We start from the raw sequence: 20,796 nt of genomic DNA on the forward strand, positions 1-20,796 counted from the left end.
TTTGAAAGCAATGAAGATTTCAGCGGCCTTGAAATGCTTGGCTGAAGCTGCACTTGGCAATGAGCTTTGCGTCTGCAAAGGAAGGCCCTGGTCTTTGGTTCTTTTCATGGAAAAGGTTGGAAACCTTTCTCCAGGAAGCAAATTAAGCTGTCTTAGATGACATAAATGTCTGTGTACATAAGGCATGTCAGTAAGTAAGGAGACTTCTATTACAGGAGGAATGTGATGGCTTAATCCCTCTGCTTCAAATGCACTTCGTACAGTTTATATGGAGGTGCAGAGGCTCTTACATGAGAACAGTTGCAGTTGATTTCTAGTCTGAACTAGCGTGGGCTCCTGAATCAGTCAACCCTTTTCCCTGAACTGTTTTCCTGACCTAAACTGAGCTTGGCTTTTCCCACAAGGGGAAATAGTATATGTATGCTGTGCTTGAACATGAGCCAGGAATGTATAAACATGGAGACACACAAGAGTTATCAGATTGCAATGTGATATCAATTGAATAAATAAGCTAAATTACTGTATCAAATCCTCTATCTCCAGAGCTTGTGCAGATGATTCTCACTTTCAAATTTGAATATTGCAAAGAACAATCAATATGCTGTTAAGATAGTGGAGAGCCAGTGTGGAATAGTGGTTAAAGCTTTGGATCAGGAATGGCAAGACCTAATTTTAGTCCTCCCTCGGCCATTGAAACTCATTCTTTTTCAGCCCACCCTACCTCCAGAGTGGTAGTTGTGGGAGAAATTAGGAAGAGGGAATGCTGTGTTCATTGCTTTGCACTCCTGAATAAAAGGCTGGATATTCATTTAATAAACAACTAATGAGACATCTTTCCTTTACATTCTCCTTTTGAACAGACCAACTTCCCCACATCTTTTTAGCACAAATGACACAAGGAAGTTATAATTTAAATGCCTCAAATAGGTCATGATGTGATGAGCAATATCGGAAACTAGGTTGGTACCTTGGCTGGAGTCATGCATGGTTCTAAATTGTGGTTTGCTTAACCATGGCTTACTAAATAAACCACAACCGACTGTATTCACACAATAGTTAAACCAGAAACCAAAGTTTAAAAACCAAAATGGGTGACTTCACACAACACTCTGAGCCAAAGATGAACAAGCCAAAGGTAAAGCAGGTCTCATAAAGAGCCACTTAAATTTGGGCTCATCAAAAGCTTGTCGTTGTTGTTGTTTATTCATTCAGTCGCTTCCGACTCTTCGTGACTTTGTGGACCAGCCCACGCCAGAGCTTCCTGTCGGTTGTTGCCACCCCCAGCTCCCCCAAGGATGAAAAGCTAGGCCCTTGCAAGAGTACCACTTTTAGTTTTTTGAAGTCTGTTTCCTCCTTTGTGGTCCAAGGGGACGTGGACCTCAAAGACTCTGACCTATCATTGCAGAACTCTGCTTTGGATATCGCCTCGGGTTTTGTGCCTGGCTGTCTTCCAAGAGAAAACCTCTGAGACGGGGCTAATAAATCCCAGCATTATCTGGTCTGCTGCCTCTGTAAACATTTCCCTCTTTCTCATTCCCACACAGAGCTGTGCCTGGCCTCGCTCCCCCCATTTCATCTGGGAAATGTACTTCTGTAAATCATATAATTCAGCTAGACAGGTGTTTATATTTAGCACTCCCGGCAGATCACGTAGTCACTCTTCATTCTGGGCCACTCCCCTCTTCTTGAACGCTTGACCCAAAGAGCTAAAATAAGGCAGGGCTGTGTTGCTCCTCGCCCGTCTTTAGGAAACGAGCTTTCCATCGCCCCCCTCTTTCCTACGTCTTTGAGAACTCCGAGAGGCTTTCCAGCCCTTGGCTCCCGCACGCCTCTTTTCGTTCCCTCGCTGCCTTTGAAAGCATCCCCAGAACTACTGTAGCTTGGGCCACGCGGTGCCTTGAATAGGATTCCTTTGCCACCACAGCCGTTGGTCTGAGTGCACCACTCCCTGTAACGGTCTGTGCAACTGGTCTTTGGACAGCAACTGCTTATTCATAACCACCAGGAGAGCTCTGGAGAAAACAACTCCTCGTCCCACTTAGTATCTCCAGAGAAGAGTGCTTCCCAAATGGGGGTGCAGACTGACATCACCTTCCCCATTTTATTTTTATACGAATCTTGTAATGTAGATTAAACTGAGATATGGGGTCACACAGTGACCCTCCTTGGGATTTAAATTTTCATTTTCCCCAGTCTAGATGTGACACTCAAGCTCCTCTAACACACTGACTGCCGCTGGGGGCTTCAGCAGGTTCACTTTTCCAAGTGATGCTTTTTCCATCAGTCTAGCCACGCTATCCATCTGATGAAGGGAGCTGCATCTTACGAAAGCTGATGCCTTTTACTAAAATTGGTTTGTTGGAAAAAGTGCTCCCAGATTCCTCCTGATTGTTTTAGCACCATAGATAACACGGCTCTCCTCCTACAACGTTGGCACCTTTGAGAAATAGAAGGTTTGATTTTTAAAAAGGATTGGAAGCTGACAGTCTCAGAAGACCAGTTCTATAGTATGTTCCATGCAAATGTGGCTCATTTTTCTTTGCAATGTGAGCACAGTTTTCTACTGCAGGACAGACTTTTAAGTAGGAACTCAATCTTTCCATCTTGTACTTGATGGTAACGTCTAGTCCGTATGTAATACCACTATTGAAAGCTCCTTGATGTTTAAAAGAATGTTCTATGTTATCTTCACCTCATGGGTTTCTCATGCTGCTTCTGCTTTTTGAATTATGGGGTTTGTAAGTGGCCTGGATAGCATCTGCATTAGATCCTCAATGCAACAGACTGCTCTGGTTCTGAGAGAGCAGCAAACCTGGTTTAGTTGCTATAGTAACTGCTCAAGACTGATAATGGCACAAAACATGAAATTTTGTTAACCTTACAGAAGCAGTCAAAATAAGGAAAAGATGAAGCATTGGAAGTTCCTTCTGTTAGAAAAATGAACAAGATATGATAGAAATTTATGAAATAATTGCCAAAATTGGAGAAAAAGGGGGGAGGCATTTCTCTCCCCACTGCATACCATAAATGCTAATGCTCTGGAGAGTTCAGCTCCAGTGCCTTGCCTGCAGATTCAAGATGGACCGAAGAAAGCTCCATGCACAATCACGTAGGAAGTTCACTATCTCAAAATGTGATGGTGTCCTCTGGCTTAGAAGGCTTTAGAAGGAGAACAGCCAATTCTATGAAGATAGCTAAATAGAGCTTTCCTGTCTGAAAGCAATAAGCCACCAAATACTGGTTCTTGCAGAGCACTAACTGGGAAAAAGGTATCATTTTCCCCGGATTTCTGTGAGGCCCGATTGGACCTTATGGGACACAGAATGATGGATTAAATTAACTCTTAGACTGATCCAGCAAGATCCATTTTCCTTTTCCTTTCTTTCCACGATCAACTGCAGAACATGAACCAACTGTTCCTCCTCCTAAGCATCTTCACACTCAGTTTAATTGCTGTGAAAGGGAACCGCTTTCTCTGGTTATTTCTCTGGGTTGTAGCTAATCCCCCTATTTGTAAATATCGTTCAGTAAAGGCACATATGCTTCTCAAACAATAGTGCCAATTCTTGACTAGAATTCTTAAATTCTTAAGAGTATGGCTGTGTGCCAATCTTTCTAATGGGGCCTAAATCAGGATAAAAGGGTTTTTCCAGCCATGAGAGCTACATCAAAAACTACAAAAATACTGATGATCTGCTCTCTCTCCATCTGTTCACCATGTAAATTGGTTGATGTCAATAAACCTAATGAGGGCAGACAGATTGAAGCGGCTCGCTCAAAAGACAGATGCGATAGAACGTGTGCTGGATGAGTTTGTACTTCACCCAAAGATTCAGGTTTGCAGTTTGGGTGTATTACTGGGGTCTGTAGGGTGCCTGGGTAGGAAAAACCATCCAGGGCTGCAGCTCAGCTTCTTGACCTGCTGGAGGCCACCCAACGGTGCTTGGTGCTTGTGATGTTACTGGAAGGACCAGGGACAAAACTTTTCTCCCACTGAGTTTGTCCCCAGTTGGCATCCTGCTCCCTTCTCCATCCTTTTTTCTAGGGGCTGGGAAGGAAGGAAACCCCTACCCAAATATAACCACTGAATCCTGGTGTTTTGATATCAGGGTGCTACAGGAACTGCACCTGGTCTGTAGTCCATGAGCTGCTTACCCCTGCTTGTACTATGACGTCCAGATGGCAACCACAGCCAGAAGCTTTTCTGCGTAACTGAGATTAGTGCACTATTTTTCCTTATTCCTAAAGCTGTCACATCTGGCCACATTAATCCAGGTCTTTGGGTAGATGTTGGATTACTGTATGCAATACACCATACTTGTGGCACACACACACCTACCCCTTTTCACCTATACAAGATACTCCATGAGCAGTGCTGCCCAGTTTTGATACTGCTCACTTCTGGACAGCTAGGGCTTTAGATTAAAAGCTGATGTCTAGCTACTCACGTCTTTCCTAATGTTTTGGGGTAAAAAGAAGTAACGGGAAACCACTGAAAAACTGTAGGAGGGAAAGAATGTTATCTAAAACCTCTAAAAAAAATCCACAAATAAAACAAGGCTATTTCATAAGTACTCTTTGAGGTCAGTGGACTGGTATCCCAATGGCATTTTCTCTTTACATTCCCACTGGCCCTTGAAAAATAATCAAGTCCTGGTTTGAAAAATAGGCAGGCAGCCAATAATAAGCAAAGTTCTTGTGAGGATTGCTTTGTCAAGATGCTGGGACCACCTTTCTTGAGAGAAGAGAAGAGGAGGGGAAGGGAAGGGAAGGGAAGGGAAAGTAATCCTATGAAGATGAGGATGGGAGCTGGTGACTCTCTTAGCTATTGCTCACCTTACAAGCTTTAGGAGCCCCAGCAAAGAGCTAATCATGAAAAAAGCTGGAAGTTGCATTTCGAGACATCGAGATTCCTTCAGCTTCATCATGCCTACTCTAAAACAAGTCTCTTGATGTTTTGCAACCAATGGGTTTTCCTTAACATTTGCATTTCTTCTGAGCTACCTTCATTCTTTCAGGCTGGGTCAGTGAAGAAACTGTTCTGTAAGATCAAGATTAGCAACATTAAAATGGAATGTGAGTGAGATTGCCAGGCTGTTGGTTTTTAAGGATGCCCTGCAGTTAATTTTTGGCACATTCTTTTGCATCTTAATAAGAATCTTGATCTTTGCTAAATGTGGGTATCTCATGGCTTAATGTGTTTAGGAAATGCCTAATTAAAAGGGAAGGTGGGTCTGAGGACCAGATTCCCAGTGATTGGGGTTGGGGGTGGGGGGAATGCATGAAGATTTGTAGTGTTTCTTCTGATCACAGTATCCTGCTATTCCTGGGACATTATGAGAACTATATTAACAGACAAGTTGTATGCACATACAACTGCAAATATAGGCACAAATCTGTGGATATACTTTTCTTATATTTGCTGAATTTGCCTGCTCTGAACAGCTAGACAAAATGTCTAGGCACAGTGGTGGCCTCATTTTTCTCACCAGCACTTTGGGAGATGCAAGTAATTCACCCAAAATATCTAACTCATTTTCTTCACATACCTATTTTGTAAATATTCTGGAATGAATTCTGACCCAGATTGGCACCAGTATGAGATTGTAGCCAGATTAGAGAGCTCTGCTGTCAAGAACAGAATCTGAACTGTATTAAAAAAAAAAATAGGTAGCAGAAAGCTCCATTTCTGAAAGAGATTTGGCCATGATGTTCCGGGAGGAAGTCTGGAGGGATCCACTTCCTAGATTTGGAAAGGGCTCTTTGAGAAGCAGCTAGGGTGGAGTGGAAAGAGCATCTGCTTGGGGTGCAAGAATTTCCAGAACGAATCCCTTGCACTGGAAGTTCCGAGGCAGCGGATGACAGGAATGTCCTAAAATCTGGAGAGGCGTAGCCAGGGAGGAGCAGGCCTTGCTGGATGAAATGGGCCAAAGAGTCTGACCTGCTGGAGAGGAACTTCCTATGTTCCTGTTTGAACAGACTTCCCTAGAAATCTTCTCACCCCTTCCCACACCTTGCCAAGTATTGCCACCTAGTGAACTGGAAATAGCACAACAGAAGGCCAACGTGTCACTGAGCTGAGCGTAGTTTTTCTCTAGTTTTCTTTCTTTTCTTTTTTTAAGAATTAAGGTACAGTTGAGAAGGCTGTCGCCTGCAGCAGATGTACAAAAGGGAGGGGGTGGGGAGGGAAGGGTTTCTTAACCCTTTCTTCTCTGTCATTTTTTTCTGCAAAAATGATACCTCTTATCATCTCCCACCAGGAATCTTTTCTAATGAGAGGTCTTTAGTTTGGGCTGGGCTGTGAGCTTGGAAGATTTCACCTTGTCTCTGTGCTACCCGTCTTACCAGTGCCATATTTGGATGGTGAACATAAAGCAAAACAACTAACATCACAGAAATTAAGTGTTGGAGTTCATCTAGTCCAATCCTCTGCCTGGTGCAGGAATCAGCTACTACAGCAGAATCTGCTGTAAACAACATTGCTGACAGCTTTAAGTCAAAATGGGTGCTGGACCTGCTTGCAGGTCTGTTCATTTTGTCCAGCCTTGAGTATGGCTTTTACGCTGCCTTTCTTCTTTGCCTTTCCCCATCTGTTGTAGCCAGCTGTGTTATTTTCTGGACCAAATCTCTCTTCATTCCCCCCCTAATACCTTCCTTGCTTAATTGGAGCTTATTCTCAAGAGACAGCAAATCCCCTAGCACTCAGCCCTTTTCAGATGGAGCCACAGTGTGGCAAATATTTCACAGTTAGCCTTCCAACTCTTCAGATGCTTAGCAACCTTAGCAACGTTTTCTATACAACAGGCAGTTTTTAATACAAGGTCAGTAGCGACAGTGAGAATCAAGACTTACGTTTGACAGTATTTCGTGATTCCTGGAAGCCAGCTGGCTCTGAACCCCAGCCCAAGGATTCACATTCATGCTCCGCCCCTTGCCCATGCTTGGCACCTGTGCCCGCACCTCCTTTTCCCTTCTCTGCCAGCCAGCACATCTTCCACAGCCCCACGCTGCGCTTACGCCCATCCTCCAAAGTCTGGTACACCCAGTTGGGAGTAAAGGCAGCCGCGTTGTTGAGGATAAGTGACACCAGAGCTACCAACACGGCTGTGGCTACCAGTTTCTGGACAGTCATATCTGATGGTCATCCAGTGCTGGTAGCCACTCTCCGTAGAAGATCCAAGCGCCCCAATCAGCTGCAGTGCATTGAATTAGGACTGTCGATGGAAGGCGGGTGCAGGACAGTGTTAGGAATGGCTAGAGAACATCGCCATTCATTCTCAAAGTCAGCTGCTTGGAAGTTTCTGGTCGCACAAAAAGCAACAAGGCAGAGAGGAGAAATCCATATAAAAGCTGCAGGGACAAGGCTTCCGGACCGCTTGTCTTCCCCAGTGGCGCTTTATCCACCTTCCTCCACTTTGAACAGAACCCAAACGGTGACGAGCTGAAAGATGAGGAGCTGCATTCTTTCTGGAACCAAATTTGCGAAGTAGGGATGGAGGCGGTGTTGTGTGCTTGGACAGCCGAGGCCAAAATGCCTCTGAACGCTGCCTGTCCCTTCAGCCTTCTGGAGTGCAGCCGTGGGAAGACGTTGGGACCCGCATAAGAGGCAGCGAGAACTCAGAAACTGTTCTGCTGCCACCCAAATTCAGAACTTTCCACCAGTGCCGTTGGCTTTAATTCTCTGCGCCAAAGCCAGTCCCAAGCAGAAGAGCGCGTGCATCCCCAAGGAGTCCTGGAAGGCTGGGGTATTCCAAGGGAATCTGCCCCAGGGCTCCTGCTCTTCCACAGATGACGGAGCCCGCAAACTGCAGAAGCAGGAAAGCAGAATCCTTGCTGCAAGGAAGTTTTTCCCTCCTAACTCTCAATGAAAAGGAAATGGTTGTTTGCGTGGCTGGTTTTGGTGAACCTCAGGGCGTAGCCGATTGCGACCGACAGAGCCACTGCCACGGCAGTCAGACATGAACAGGATGTGTTTCCTGAAAGGAAAAGTCAAAGACAGACTTCTAAAGTCCCGTCTCTTTCTCTCTCCACCCCCTCCCAATCCTCCCACCTCATTCCAGTATTATCCTCCTTCCTCAACCCCCACCCCCGGCTTCCCAGAAAGAAGTAAGAGTTAATTCAGTAATACTGTATTAGGAAGATCTGTTATTATAATATTGTATGAAAAAAACCCTCAAGGATATTGTGGAAGAAAATAGGTCCTGCTTTGTTATCAGCCCCTTACATTTTGGATTCAAGGGTTGGGTCTCAACCCATCAAATCTAACTTGGAAAACTGGGGGGGGTGTTCAAGGGCAAGAAATATGTGGCGCTCTGCCCAAGCACACTCTTAGCCCAGTGCTAAGAACAGCATGGAGAATATTTTGCTTTTTTTTTTTTTTTTTTGCTTACTACAGCAAAAATAATCAGAATTACTTGTGCAGGAATTTGTCTGTTGGATGAGATGGAAGTAGGTGGCTGCAGGATCATCCTTCCAGGAAAAAAATTAACATTATGTCAGTTCATGCGGCTATTTTACTTATTCTGCTTGTCTGGCCAAAATGGGTTATGTAGAGGACTCTCCCCCACCCAATTCTACAATGCATCACCTGTAAATACTTTTGATTTGATTTGATTATTATTATTATTATTAATCAAATTTGTCACCGCCCATCTCCTCTCACCAGAGGGACTCTGGGCGGTTTACAACACGATAATCAATAAAACAATGTACAATAAAATTACAATATACAAAAGTGCACCATATAAAAACAATTATAAATAACAAATAAATATAAAGTCCAGATGGCTATGGTCTCATTCAGTTGTATAGGAGGGGCACTTCAAGGTACTAGCCAGCCCCAAGTATGACTATTCTCCTTCCTGCCCCAAGACCGGTGGCAGAGCCAGGTCTTCAACTTCCTCCGGAAGGCTAGGAGCGATGGAGCTAATCTCACCTCCGGGGGCAAGATGTTCCAGAGGGCAGGAGCTACTGCAGAGAAGGCCCGCCTCCTGGACCCCGCCAGACGGAATTCTCTTACCGATGGGGTCCACAGCATGCCCTCTCTGCATTATAGTTGTGCCCTCTTTGCCAACATCAGCTCTTGAAAAGCAGCTGAAAACCAAAATTCAGCCTGTTATCCAAAGCGTATTAATAAAACTATAAGAAAGCAGCCACAAAAATGGTAAAAGCAAGGAGCAGGGTTACAAGGAATAGAAGCAGAAAGATAAAAATAAAAACCAGTTGATGCTTTCCAGTACAAAAAAATGAGTGTTGCATATGTGTGTATATGCAAACCAAATCCATACGCAACCAGTTTTCCCATTTTTGTCATGAAGTCACACAAACAGCACCTGCTTATATAATTTTAAAAAGTAAAAATTAAGAAGTAATATCTTTATGCAGCCTGAAATTCTGAATTTTGGTTATTTAAACTTTTTTTAAAAAAATTAAATATCTTTATTCTTGTGTAGATTTTATACTGATTGTATAAGATCAAAGTGCATTTAAACTCATTAATATTTTAAGGGCCAATGTTTGTAATTTTTCTTAGGAAATGACACCTGCTTAGCTCACTCCTTTGCTTTATTAAAAACAAAGAGGAGCGCACAGGCAGTAAAGCCCTTTTTTCCATCATCTATTTTTTTCTAATCATCAAAACCGCAAGTCACAAATTCTTCTTTTTTTTTCCTGTTTCATGCAAAAAGTCTGCAAGGGGTTTCCAGTTAGCAATGAATGTAGATAATGTATTTTCTCTAATTAAGGAAGTCAATTTAGCCATCTCTGCAAATTCCATCATCTTCATCAACCATTCCTCCACTGTGGGTAATGTCAAGTCTTTCCACTTTTGTGCATATAACAATCTCGTTGCAGTTGTCATATATAAAAACAGGGTTCCGTGACTTTTTTCCCAGCTGTTTGTCCATCAATCCCCAAAGAAAAACCTGCAGTTTCAATTGTATGTTAATCTTTAAAATCTTCTGTGTTAGTGTATGTATTTGTATCCAAAATTTTCTAGCTTTTTTATACCTCCACCAAAGATGATAGAATGTCCTTTCCTATTGTTTACATTTCCATCATAAATTTGAAGTAACTTCGTACATTCCAGACAATTTCTGTGGTGAGAAATACTAACAATACATCATTCTATAGAAATTCTCTTTATGGTTATAACATAATGTAAATTTCAGTCCTTTCAACCACATATTTTCCCACTGCTCCATTTGTATATTGTAACTGAAATTTTTGCCCCATTTTATTATACATTCTTTCATCTGTTCTTCTTCTGTTTCATATTTCAATAAGAATTTATACATTTTAGCAATTACATATTCATCATGTGTACATAATTCTATTTCAAACTCAGTCTAAAAGTGTCCAAAACCATGAATTCTTTTATCTACTTTAAACCTTTCTGATAATTGTACATAAGAAAACCATTGACAAGTATCTCTCTCTGCTACCAGATCTTCTCTTGATTTTATTTTACATTCCCCTTGAGAGAATTCTAATACCTCGCAATAAGTTAACCATTATCATTTCTCGTCTATAAAATGCTTCTTGTGCTGAGAGCCGTAAAGATGTTTTTGGGCACAACCTGGATTTGTATCTAGTCCAAATTCTCAATATGGCACATCTGACATAATGATTTTTAAAACCTAAACTCTTTCTCATACCACAAATATCCATGCCAGCCAAATAGGTCTTGTGATGCTGACACTCTTCTGCTTTTGTCATTTTCTGGGAATATGGAGGGTAAGTGGGGAGTCAGCTGGGAACACTGCTTCGCCCTCTTCCTGGGCCTCCAGGAATTCTTTTAGAACTCAGAAAACCTTGAGGTCCATGGAAGAGATCTTCAGTATATCTCCCATCCCACTAGGGATCTGACAGGATAAGTCTTTTCCTTCTCTTGTTCCTGCCTTCCCCTTGAGGGAAACAGGTGGGTTTGGGACAAACTTGTTTGTCCTGTTCCGCTTTACTGAAAACTTTGCTTCATGTTAAGCTTTTTTTTTTTAATGTTGAAACATGAGCACTGAAAATTAGTTATCAGCCAGGTCATGGAGTCTTCCCACGGCAGAAGATCAGTGTTTATCGGTACTCAAGATGATGATTGCAGTTGTAATAATAAGAGCCTCAAGACTGCCCACATCAGGGTCTCCTCACTTTATCTTAACCACAGTACCCCCCCCCCGAGGCAGCCTGAAAGATATGGACCGGCCCAAAGTAACCCGGTGAGCTCCATGGTCAAGTTGGGACCTGAACTTGGGTTTAGCTCTGTGTCAGCTTCAATGTCATCCAGTCCTTTAGAAATAAGTAGGTGAAACGCGCACCAAGACTAACAACAAAACCCCTTTTGAAATTTAGAATTGTCCTAATTGCATCCATACTTTTTATTAGTCTTCTTCAACCGTCTTCCAGATGTGTTAGGACTACAGTTCCCAGAATTCCCAGCCAGCATAGTGGATATGGTGGGATTATGCCTTCCAGAGATCTGCTGGCCAAGGAATTCTGGGAGGTGGAACCCCAACAGTTTGGTGGGTGTCAAACTGGGGAAGTTCTCCTTATGCACTAGGTGCTTATGTGTTCCATTTTGCAGATTGATTTTGCAGTTCAGGATGCAGAATTAATACAAGAGGGTCAGCATGTTCTTCCTTAAATTTGGAACAAAAGAGGGTGATCTGTGCCCTTCCTCCACTGCATCTGGTATTCATTAAAACAGCGAGCTCTAGTTGATGAAGGACAGATGTGAGGTAGAGTTCCAAAGATAAACTCAGGAAATTCTCTGAGTTTGATATAGGGGGAGGGGTTGGAAGGCTTATTGCTTTACATTTTTTTCTCCCAAAGCACTGAACATAACATCTGAGTGAAAACAATCAGCCTTTGATGGATGTGGGCAATGAAAAGAGCAGTCTCTAAGAGAGATCCTGTTTAAGACCAAAAAAAAGCTTGGAGGTTGGATTCAGACTCAGCCATGCTTAGACCGGACTCTCTGAAGCCAAAGTAACAAGGTAGCCTGGCTAATTTAGATCCATTGAGTTCAGTGAGTATAATATTAAGTCTCCAACCCAGTGCCTCAGTTTGTACATCACTCTAAGCTATGGTTCCTCAAGAGGTCTCTCCAGCAGAAGGGTCCTTTCACACATCAGTGTCCTTGAATGTCTTTGTAGGCTGTCTTGGACCATGTCCCTTCTTCTTGTATTCTGCAGCGAAGCCGTCTGGGAGAACATGGCCCGCATGTGCGTGAAGACCCAAAGGCTGGATGTTGCCAAAGTCTGCCTGGGGAACATGGGTCATGCACGAGGAGCCAAGGCGTTGCGGGAGGCTGAGCAAGAACCAGAGCAGGAAGCCAGAGTGGCCATGTTAGCCGTCCAGTTGGGCATGCTGGTAGGTAGAAAGCCTTTTCTTAGATTAGCCCTTTTCTGCTCCATATTATTCTCTGAGCAGCATAAGAGTTCTGTGGCTTTCTGCAAGGGATCCTCCCTGATGAAAACAGCTATTTTGAGCCTTTTGCCAATACAATGTAGGCCTATTAAAGATACTTCTGTAGCAGTGCTTACCCTCAAATGTCTTCCTGTGCTCAGTACTTTCTTCCTGTGCTCAGTTGCTTTTATCTTAGTCTGATGATTTTTCCCGCCCACCTTTATGAGCCAATATCCAAAGCCTTTCCTGCAGTGTCAAATGTCCAAGGCCTATTGAAGGGTGACAGCATTTCCCGAGCCCCAATTTCTTTCTGCTGGGAAATTGCTTCAGAGATAGCAAAGACTTTATTTCAGTTGGCTGGTTTGGAACAGTTTCCTAGAGCATCAGGAAGAACAGGAGCTTTCCGTGTGGACGCCCCCTTGTTCTTGAAGTGACCTGCAGGTCGGATGGCTTGGCGCTTTTCTTTTATTTAAACATCCTGTTTCAGTCATAATGATTCTATTTTGGGTGTGTAGGCTGAGTTGGTTCCTCAGATTCCTATTATAATTAACCCTTGCTGTAGTGTCAGAATGCAGAGTGTGAAAGAGGACATTATTGCTTTTCATTATGGTGGGATCTCAGAGAATTCTTTCATTACACATGAAAGAAGAATTCTGTGATGATGATGATGATTGCATTAAAAGCAGCATCCCTCACACACAGCACTCTGATCTCCGTTCCAGGAAGATGCTGAGCAGTTATACAAGCAGTGCAAACGGTACGACCTTTTGAACAAGTTCTACCAGGCTTCAGACCAGTGGCAAAAAGCCATTGAGATAGCTGAAACCCAGGACCGAGTCCACCTGCGCACGACGTACTACAACTATGCCAAGCACTTGGAAGCCATAGCTGAGCGCAACCTTGCCATCACTTAGTAAGTGTTTGCTGGAGTCGAAGGGCAGGCTGTCCCATGATGCCAAAGCTAGTCCGCATCTGACTCACAGACTGCATTCTATGGTTTTCAGAGTCTAGTCACAGCAAACGTTTCCAGTTAATTTATTGTTTGTGGCCCTCTGTCAACCCAGTGGGAAATGGGTTTATACGTTGCTATACATAAGATGTATACTGTTGTCATTTCCCCAGTTTTGCCTCCCTGAACATTTTCCTGTGCATGCACGTACTGTTGTACAGGGCCGTGTGTCTGAAACGGCATCATCATAACATCTGGGCACGTTGTGGTTTTGGGGTAATGCTTCACTGCTGGTAACACTGCAGTGAAGGCCACCACAACCTCATCTTACCTGTTCGTTGGCATGGTTCAGAAGGGGCAAGAGAAACCGTCCAGCCCTTTAAGAAATTACATAGAAAAGCATGTTGTTGATTGGCTCCTAGTGTGGGGAATTCCAAGATTTTATAAGGTCAAGGCCAAAAAGGTCTTTTGGAAAAGAAATGGTCCTCTACTGGAGATAAATCATAATTTTCTTCATAGGCACTGGCTTCAGAGAAAAGATTTTCTTTACAATCACAACAGAGGAGAAAAGTGACAAATTTACAACCCACCATATGTAATTATCTGTCCATTCACTGACTCTATTCTCTTAATATTTAAATCACGTATAGCCCAACTTTTCTCCATGAGGATTTTAACATGGATTGGATGATCTTTCCACTATCCTCGTGACTATCCTATGAAATAGATTTATGCTGAGGATTAGGGACTGGCCCAGGTTGCACTCAGTGAGTTTGACAACTGCATGACAATTTGAACCTGGTTGTTCCAACCATAGTCAGAAACATTTAACATCCCACTTAAACCAACATGACATAAGCAATCTCTTTACCTGCTTTCTGCTATTTCATCTTGCAACTGTTCTTTGTTTGTCGAGGTCTCCCACTGAAGTGCTTGTATGTATGATGAATGCTTTGTTCGTGTGTGATCTCACAAATACAAGTTGTAGAACCCTGAATTGTAAATACCCTTCACTTCATTGTCTTGAATGCTAAATGAAACAGCTGGTTTTCCCATCACCTGGCTTTCTGGCCTACTTTTTTCCCGCACAGCTATGAGAAGTCCGACACTCATAAGTTCGAAGTGCCTCGAATGCTTTCAGAAGATCTGCAAGCCTTGGAGTCTTATGTCAACAGGATGAAAGATAAGTGAGTGTCCACATTCTCTCTCCATCACAGACAGCCTGGCTGATGCAGCTTGGTAAGGTGGTTCTGCCCTTATTCGCCAGCAAGTTGATCTAGAGCTGCTGGATCGCTGGGATCGCTATGCCACTTCCTTCCCAATAAAAGACTGGCCCCCACTGCCTATTAAGAGCACAACACTTTGCTCAGGCATCATCAATCTGGACTGTGCAGATTGATTGATTGACTGACTGACTGACTGACTGAAATCCACCCCCCACCCCTTGTTTTTTCTCCTCCAGAGGTTTGTGGAAATGGTGGGCTCAGTATCTAGAAGGTCAGGCAGACTTAGAAGCAGCTTTCAAATATTATGAGCTGGCTCAGGATTATTTTTCCATGGTCCGTATTCATTGTTTCCTGGGTAACATCCAGAAGGTAAGTTCACTTTCTCCATCTGTTCCTACAGAGGTGCCAGTGTGTGGTTCGAGGTGGACAAAGTAACAGGATTTGTCTCTCGTTTTTGCCCAGGCTGCTGAAATAGCAAATGCAACAGGCAACTGGGCAGCTTCTTATCATGTTGCCCGTCAATATGAGAGCCGCGAGGACATCAAGCAGGCCGTGCACTTCTACACCCGGGCTCAAGCGTTTAATAATGCTATTCGTTTGTGCAAGGTACAGACAACCTTCAATTATCCCTGAGCTGCTGGGCATAATATTGTAGAGACTTTCTGAGTTGTGGTGGGAGAACTGACTTGCAATTTGCATGACAATGTAAGAGGTTTCCACCCACATGATGAGGCTGAAGACCCTTCTGAGCCCATAGCCCAGCGTAGCAGATGCCCTGAGAAGATGCCACTGGGACCGAGCACAATAGCTGGGGTGTCTGCCAGATCTTGTTCTTCTGGTCAATGTTATGAAAGCAGTGCCACGGAGTCACACCCCAAGTTCTGCCCATTTGGGATTTCAGTGCAATGTTGGGATGTAGAAGAGAGACCAGACTTGGATCACAGTGCTGCAACACTGCTTTCATCACTCTGACCCCCAATTACAGGCAGCCCTCGCTTAGCAACTGCCTTGTTTAGCAACTGTTCGCAGTTATGACGGTGATGAAAAAGTAACGTTACGACCAATCCTTGCATTTATGACCTTCACAGGTCTATAAAGCAAAGGAAAGCTGAAGAAAGATTATAAAGTCCAGTTGCAGTTTCATTTGGCCACCACTTTTCTTAATGGCTGAGTTGCCAGTCCCAACTGTGGTCGCTAAACGAGAACTACCTGTACGCATTCATCCCGCTCTGCCTCTGGGCAAAAGCTTACTCCTTTTGGAGCTTTGTTAATGTTCTCTTTTTTTTTTTTTTTTTCATTCCCCATGAACATTTTGGTGTCACCAACCAATCTGACTCCTCACCTATCATCCCAGATCATTTACAAATGTTCAAAAGGACTGGTTCCACGAGATAATCAGAAGGCCTCTACTCATCTCTCTGTTGTTCAGAGTGTCCATTTGTAGTGGAAAAATCTGGCCCACCAATTAAAAAAGAAAAACAGACATTTGAAAGAGCAAATGCAAATCTCTGCTAGCCTTAACCATGAAAGACCTAAAAGTGAGGTTTGATTATTTTAAAACAGGAAAACCAGCTGGATGACCAGTTAATGAACCTGGCTCTTCTTAGTTCCCCAGAAGACATGATAGAAGCCGCACGCTACTATGAAGGGAAGGGAGAACAAATGGACCGAGCTGTGATGCTGTACCACAAGGTACCTGTTCACCCCACTGTGAATCAGAGATTGAACCAGGGACAGGTCCTACATCACCAAGAAGAAAGCCTTTCCCAGGGAGGTAAGAGGCTACATGAAAACTCAAAACCTCTCTTTGTCCTTTACAGGCCGGACACTTGTCCAAGGCTCTGGAGCTCGCTTTTGCCACCCAGCAGTTTGCAGCCTTGCAGCTCATTGCTGAAGATTTGGATGAGAAGTCCGACCCGGCCCTCCTGGCTCGGTGCTCTGACTTCTTCATTGAGCATTCCCAGTACGAGAAGGCAGTCGAGCTCTTGCTAGCTGCCAAAAAGGTAACGTTGCGTTTCAGAAAACGAATGCACGAATATCCTGTGGATTAAAGTCCTGTATTGTGGTTTAGCTTTCTGAATGGTTCGTGTACAGTGAGGATGGGGTGGCATTCTTTCTGGACATGAGAATGTAAATGTCTTCATATCAGTTTGAAGTTTGGGTTCCTCTCAGTCATGTCTCGGCCTCCAAGGTGTTCCTTAGAAATCACCACTTTTCAGGCGCTCCATCTGGCATACACCAAATAAGCTCACCCTTGGAGTTGGTGAGCACACTCGTGTCGTCCTGCTGGAACTAAGTCTTGCCAGGCCATGTTGCTTGATTTCCTCCTCCCACCAGGAGGTGCTTAGCTGAGTTTGCTCTTGTCTTCGGTCTATCTGTGCCACAGTACCAGGATGCCCTGCAGCTTTGCCTGATGCAGAACTTGACCATCACTGAAGAGATGGCTGAGAAGATGACCATTTCAAAGGACTCCAAGGAACTTTCAGAGGATTCCCGGCGGGAGCTCCTGGAGCAGATTGCTGATTGCTGTATGAGGCAGGGCAATTATCACATGGCTACCAAGAAGTACACCCAAGCAGGAAACAAGCTGAAGGTAAGGGTGGGAGAAGGGAGAATCTCGGATACTTTGAGAGGTCCTTTGATGAAATGCATCCGAGCAGGTTGATGATGACCTTCAGAAAAATGGTGAGTGTCTACTTGTTCCTAAGGACAACAGATTCCCCTGAGAAAAACACTGTTCCTACCTAATGGTGACCTTGAACCATTCTGGGATGACTGTTTCTTGGGTCTTCTAGGCTTTCACAAGTTTAGCGGTCTACACAGGGCCAACTTTGCAGATTGCTCAGAATATTCTAGTTCAGAAGGCTGAACTTGTCACATTACAGGGTATTGATACAGGGGACATATCCATCCCAGTGACTGGACCTAATCAGCTGTTATCTCAGATCATGTCTAAAGCAGGCCATAGTTGGGACTAGATTTAGACATCATACTCAAGCCATAATATGGTCTCTTTGGTTTTGACTTTGAATGATGTCAGAACTGTTGTGGTTTCGAACTATAGTTTATGACTGTCCTTTTTAACAAACCTTGTTTTAAACAAACTGCTTTATGGGGGTCAGAGAGGCTTTGGCTGAAAGATATAATGCCTTAGAAACGTAATTGAAAAACGGAGTTGCTCTTCAGGCCTTTGCGTCCTGCCTGCTTGCTTGCCTTTGCTGGTGAACAAGTGGCCCCAGCTCTGCCCCTTTGCTGCATAGGCGATGAGAGCCCTGCTGAAATCCGGAGATACTGAGAAGATCGTGTTCTTTGCTGGAGTCTCAAGACAAAGGGAGATTTATATCATGGCTGCCAATTATCTGCAATCCCTGGACTGGCGCAAAGATCCGGAGATTATGAAGAACATCATTAGTTTCTACACTAAAGGGAGGGCTCTGGACCTCTTGGCTGGCTTTTATGATGCTTGTGCTCAGGTTGGTAGGAGTCCTCCTGATACTCATTTGAGCTGCACGACAGAAAGAGCAGAAGAACCCATTCGGCTTTCCTTCCTTGCAGGTGGAGGTGGACGAATATCAGAACTACGAGAAGGCCCTGGGAGCCCTGACTGAGGCGTACAAGTGTCTGTCCAAGGCAAAGACACGGAGCCCGGTTGAGCAAGAGAACAAGCTTGCACTCCTACAGAGCAAGATGGCGCTGGTGAAAAGGTTTATTCAGGCCCGGAGGTGAGGGGGAGGAGCCACGAGGAGCTTTTTTACAGCATAGGCTGGTTTCGTCATATGGTTATGTAAGCATGTGGTTTGAGAAGGTCACCCCAAAAGTGGCTGTGAATAGTAAGCAGCTTGGTGGCAAACCTCCACCTCCATAATAAACAACCCCGTCAGCACCCCCCCTTTGGGATTAAGGAAGCCACAGCCAGTCAGGAAGCCCTGTTCTGTAGGGACACGCACAGGAGGCAGCAGCAAAATCTCTCGGAGCGCCTTAACAACTAGCACATCCCTTCCAATACGAGCTTTCAGGAATCAGGGTCTGTTTTAGCGGCTGGACCTGATGAAAACCTGTTCCATGATATATCCATGAATCTCTGCAGCGCCACAAGAACTTGTTGGGTTTTGCTGCAGGCTTACAATGCCACATAGAGCGGGGTTATTTTGCAGCAAAGCCCCTTGGTAAGAAAAGTGCTTTGAATACCCAAGTATTTTGTAATTGCACGTTGGTTTCGCCGAGAGGAAAAAATAAACAGAGAAAAAGTGGTCCCAGTTATTAGCGTCTGGTATGTTTTTCCCCCTCCTAGACTTTACTCGGAGGACCCCAAAGAGGCCGTAAGGCAGTGTGAGCTGCTCCTGGGGGAGCCCGATCTTGACAGCACCATCCGCCTGGGGGACGTCCTGGGGTTCCTGGTGGAGCATCACTTGCAGATGCAAGAATTCCAGATGGTGAGTGTCTCTGGCTCCTCCAGGGCCCACGAACCACTCAAATAATACGCACGCAGCAGCACCCGTAGCACTGTTGGTCCCCGTGGGTAATGTGTGGTAACTTTGAGCGGTCGCTAAATGATTGGTCGTAAGCTGAGGACTCCTGGTAAAGGGTGAGGAAGCATCCCCACAGTTGTGAGAGAAACTGATGTAAGAGTAAAATTATGGGGTGGGGGTGGGGGGAGAAACCATTAAGAGCTATTATTGTCTTTGTTGTGCTGGTATTAGGCTATGTATTATTTTACTGTTTGTGGCTGGCACTGGTTTATGCAGTATATTGTACTGATTCACCTGAAATTTTGAGTGCACCCAAAATAAAAATTACTATCGCCACTATTACTTCTAGTTTTCTCTATAGAAAGGTCAGGAGCTTTCTGTAGAAGAGATCCCCATTTGCATTCTGCGAATTTCTTTTTTTCTGAATCCATAGGTGAGTTTGTTCTAATTAATTGTCTGTAGTTGGTGGCAGTCCCAAGGAAGATTTATAAATCTGGTAATCAGGGACTTGGTGTGCTACCACTCTGAAGTATTCTGGTACCTCTTCTCCCCACCTGGATGGATTGGGACGGAGGAAGTCAGAGGAAACAATTATGCAGGGCCATCTGGAGAAGAGATGATTCACATGCTTTCAGCAGGAAACATCCAAATGGCCCACTTTCAAAGAGGGGAGCCAGAATTACAGGCAAAAAGGAACTGCCGTTCTCAAACCCCCAGGTGCTCTCTAGTTTTTGAGCAAAGAGATGGCATGAAAATATACAGGCGGAAAGCAAATTCAGCGTACTGCTACGTGCCTTATTTGTTATCTGTTGGAAGAGTCTGTAGAAAGGCCACTGCAGTGAATGCCACCTCTCCCCCATTCCCATGACTACCCTGGATCACGTGTTAGGGTTGTGTAAGTGCTGCTGCTGTTGTTTTGTAGGCCTTCATTACAAAGGCTTATACATTGTGGAGAAATTGCTTTATGGAGCTGTGCAAATCGTAATTATAAACAAACATGGGGTGTGTTTAACTAAAACAGACCCTCCCATACGTTGGGTTGGAAAACTGGTTTATGGATTAGCATGTTGTGTGAAGCCAGACAATTGCTGATTGTCAACCATGGCTTAGTTTGATGTATCCTTTGTGCAAGGACAGCTCCATTGTTAACAAGGGAAATCAGCCCAGTTCTCAGCTTGGTTCCCATATAAATAAGCTGGGTACTAATCAGAGTGCAAAGTTAAGTTGGCCGAGGCATCTCCGCCCACTGTAGCCCTCCGACTGTAGAACAGCCTGTGAGTACGACCCCTTGTTCTTTGCAGGCCTACCGGTATCTGGAAGAGATGCGGAAAAAAATCCCCTGCGTGAATCTCAACTACTACGTGAGCCAGCAGACGGTCGAGGCAGTTCACAGAGGCCTGGGCGTCCCTCTCAGCCGAAATGCCGCTCCAGAGAGAGTTCGCCACAACAGCATGGAGGACAAGGACATAGAAGAAGTGGTCGAGGAAGCAGAGGCATCCTGAACGGTTCAGCAGGGACTCTGGGGGAGTGCACTGTTTCCCCTGCACTGTTAGCGCAAAGCCAGTGGACTCAGCCTTGCTTTCTTATGGACAAGTAAGCCAAGGCAAGTCAATCCTTGAATCCTCTAGGATTCGCTTGGCGTTTCCTAAATGATTCAAAGACACAGGTTTTACATTCCCCCTAAAATATTCAGAGATGATGGTTTTAGCTCTATCTTAACATTTTGTATTAAATGTTTTAGATACACAGCTGT

At 44.3% G+C, this 20,796-nt stretch overlaps 2 protein-coding genes across 2 annotated transcripts in view; one reads left to right on the forward strand and one right to left on the reverse strand.

Annotated features, from left to right (window-relative positions):
• Positions 1 to 7,979, reverse strand: part of TMEM204 (transmembrane protein 204) — a 30,178-nt gene extending 22,199 nt beyond the window's left edge. The window contains exon 1 of the mRNA XM_063314733.1: positions 6,853 to 7,979. Coding sequence (XP_063170803.1) covers positions 6,853 to 7,132 — 280 coding nt within the window. The 5' untranslated portion in view covers positions 7,133 to 7,979. The remainder of the gene's footprint in view (positions 1 to 6,852) is intronic.
• Positions 1 to 20,686, forward strand: part of IFT140 (intraflagellar transport 140) — a 72,169-nt gene extending 51,483 nt beyond the window's left edge. The window contains exons 19-30 of the mRNA XM_063315179.1: positions 12,186 to 12,363; positions 13,122 to 13,312; positions 14,440 to 14,535; positions 14,811 to 14,943; positions 15,037 to 15,180; positions 16,138 to 16,266; positions 16,395 to 16,577; positions 16,961 to 17,167; positions 17,835 to 18,047; positions 18,130 to 18,296; positions 18,866 to 19,007; positions 20,345 to 20,686. Of these exons, the coding sequence (XP_063171249.1) occupies positions 12,186 to 12,363; positions 13,122 to 13,312; positions 14,440 to 14,535; positions 14,811 to 14,943; positions 15,037 to 15,180; positions 16,138 to 16,266; positions 16,395 to 16,577; positions 16,961 to 17,167; positions 17,835 to 18,047; positions 18,130 to 18,296; positions 18,866 to 19,007; positions 20,345 to 20,545 (1,984 nt within the window). The 3' untranslated portion in view covers positions 20,546 to 20,686. The remainder of the gene's footprint in view (positions 1 to 12,185; positions 12,364 to 13,121; positions 13,313 to 14,439; positions 14,536 to 14,810; positions 14,944 to 15,036; positions 15,181 to 16,137; positions 16,267 to 16,394; positions 16,578 to 16,960; positions 17,168 to 17,834; positions 18,048 to 18,129; positions 18,297 to 18,865; positions 19,008 to 20,344) is intronic.
• Positions 20,687 to 20,796: the final 110 nt, after the last annotated feature.

The sequence above is a fragment of the Candoia aspera genome, chromosome 14 (assembly GCF_035149785.1).
Source record: "Candoia aspera isolate rCanAsp1 chromosome 14, rCanAsp1.hap2, whole genome shotgun sequence".
Taxonomy (NCBI): domain Eukaryota; kingdom Metazoa; phylum Chordata; class Lepidosauria; order Squamata; family Boidae; genus Candoia; species Candoia aspera.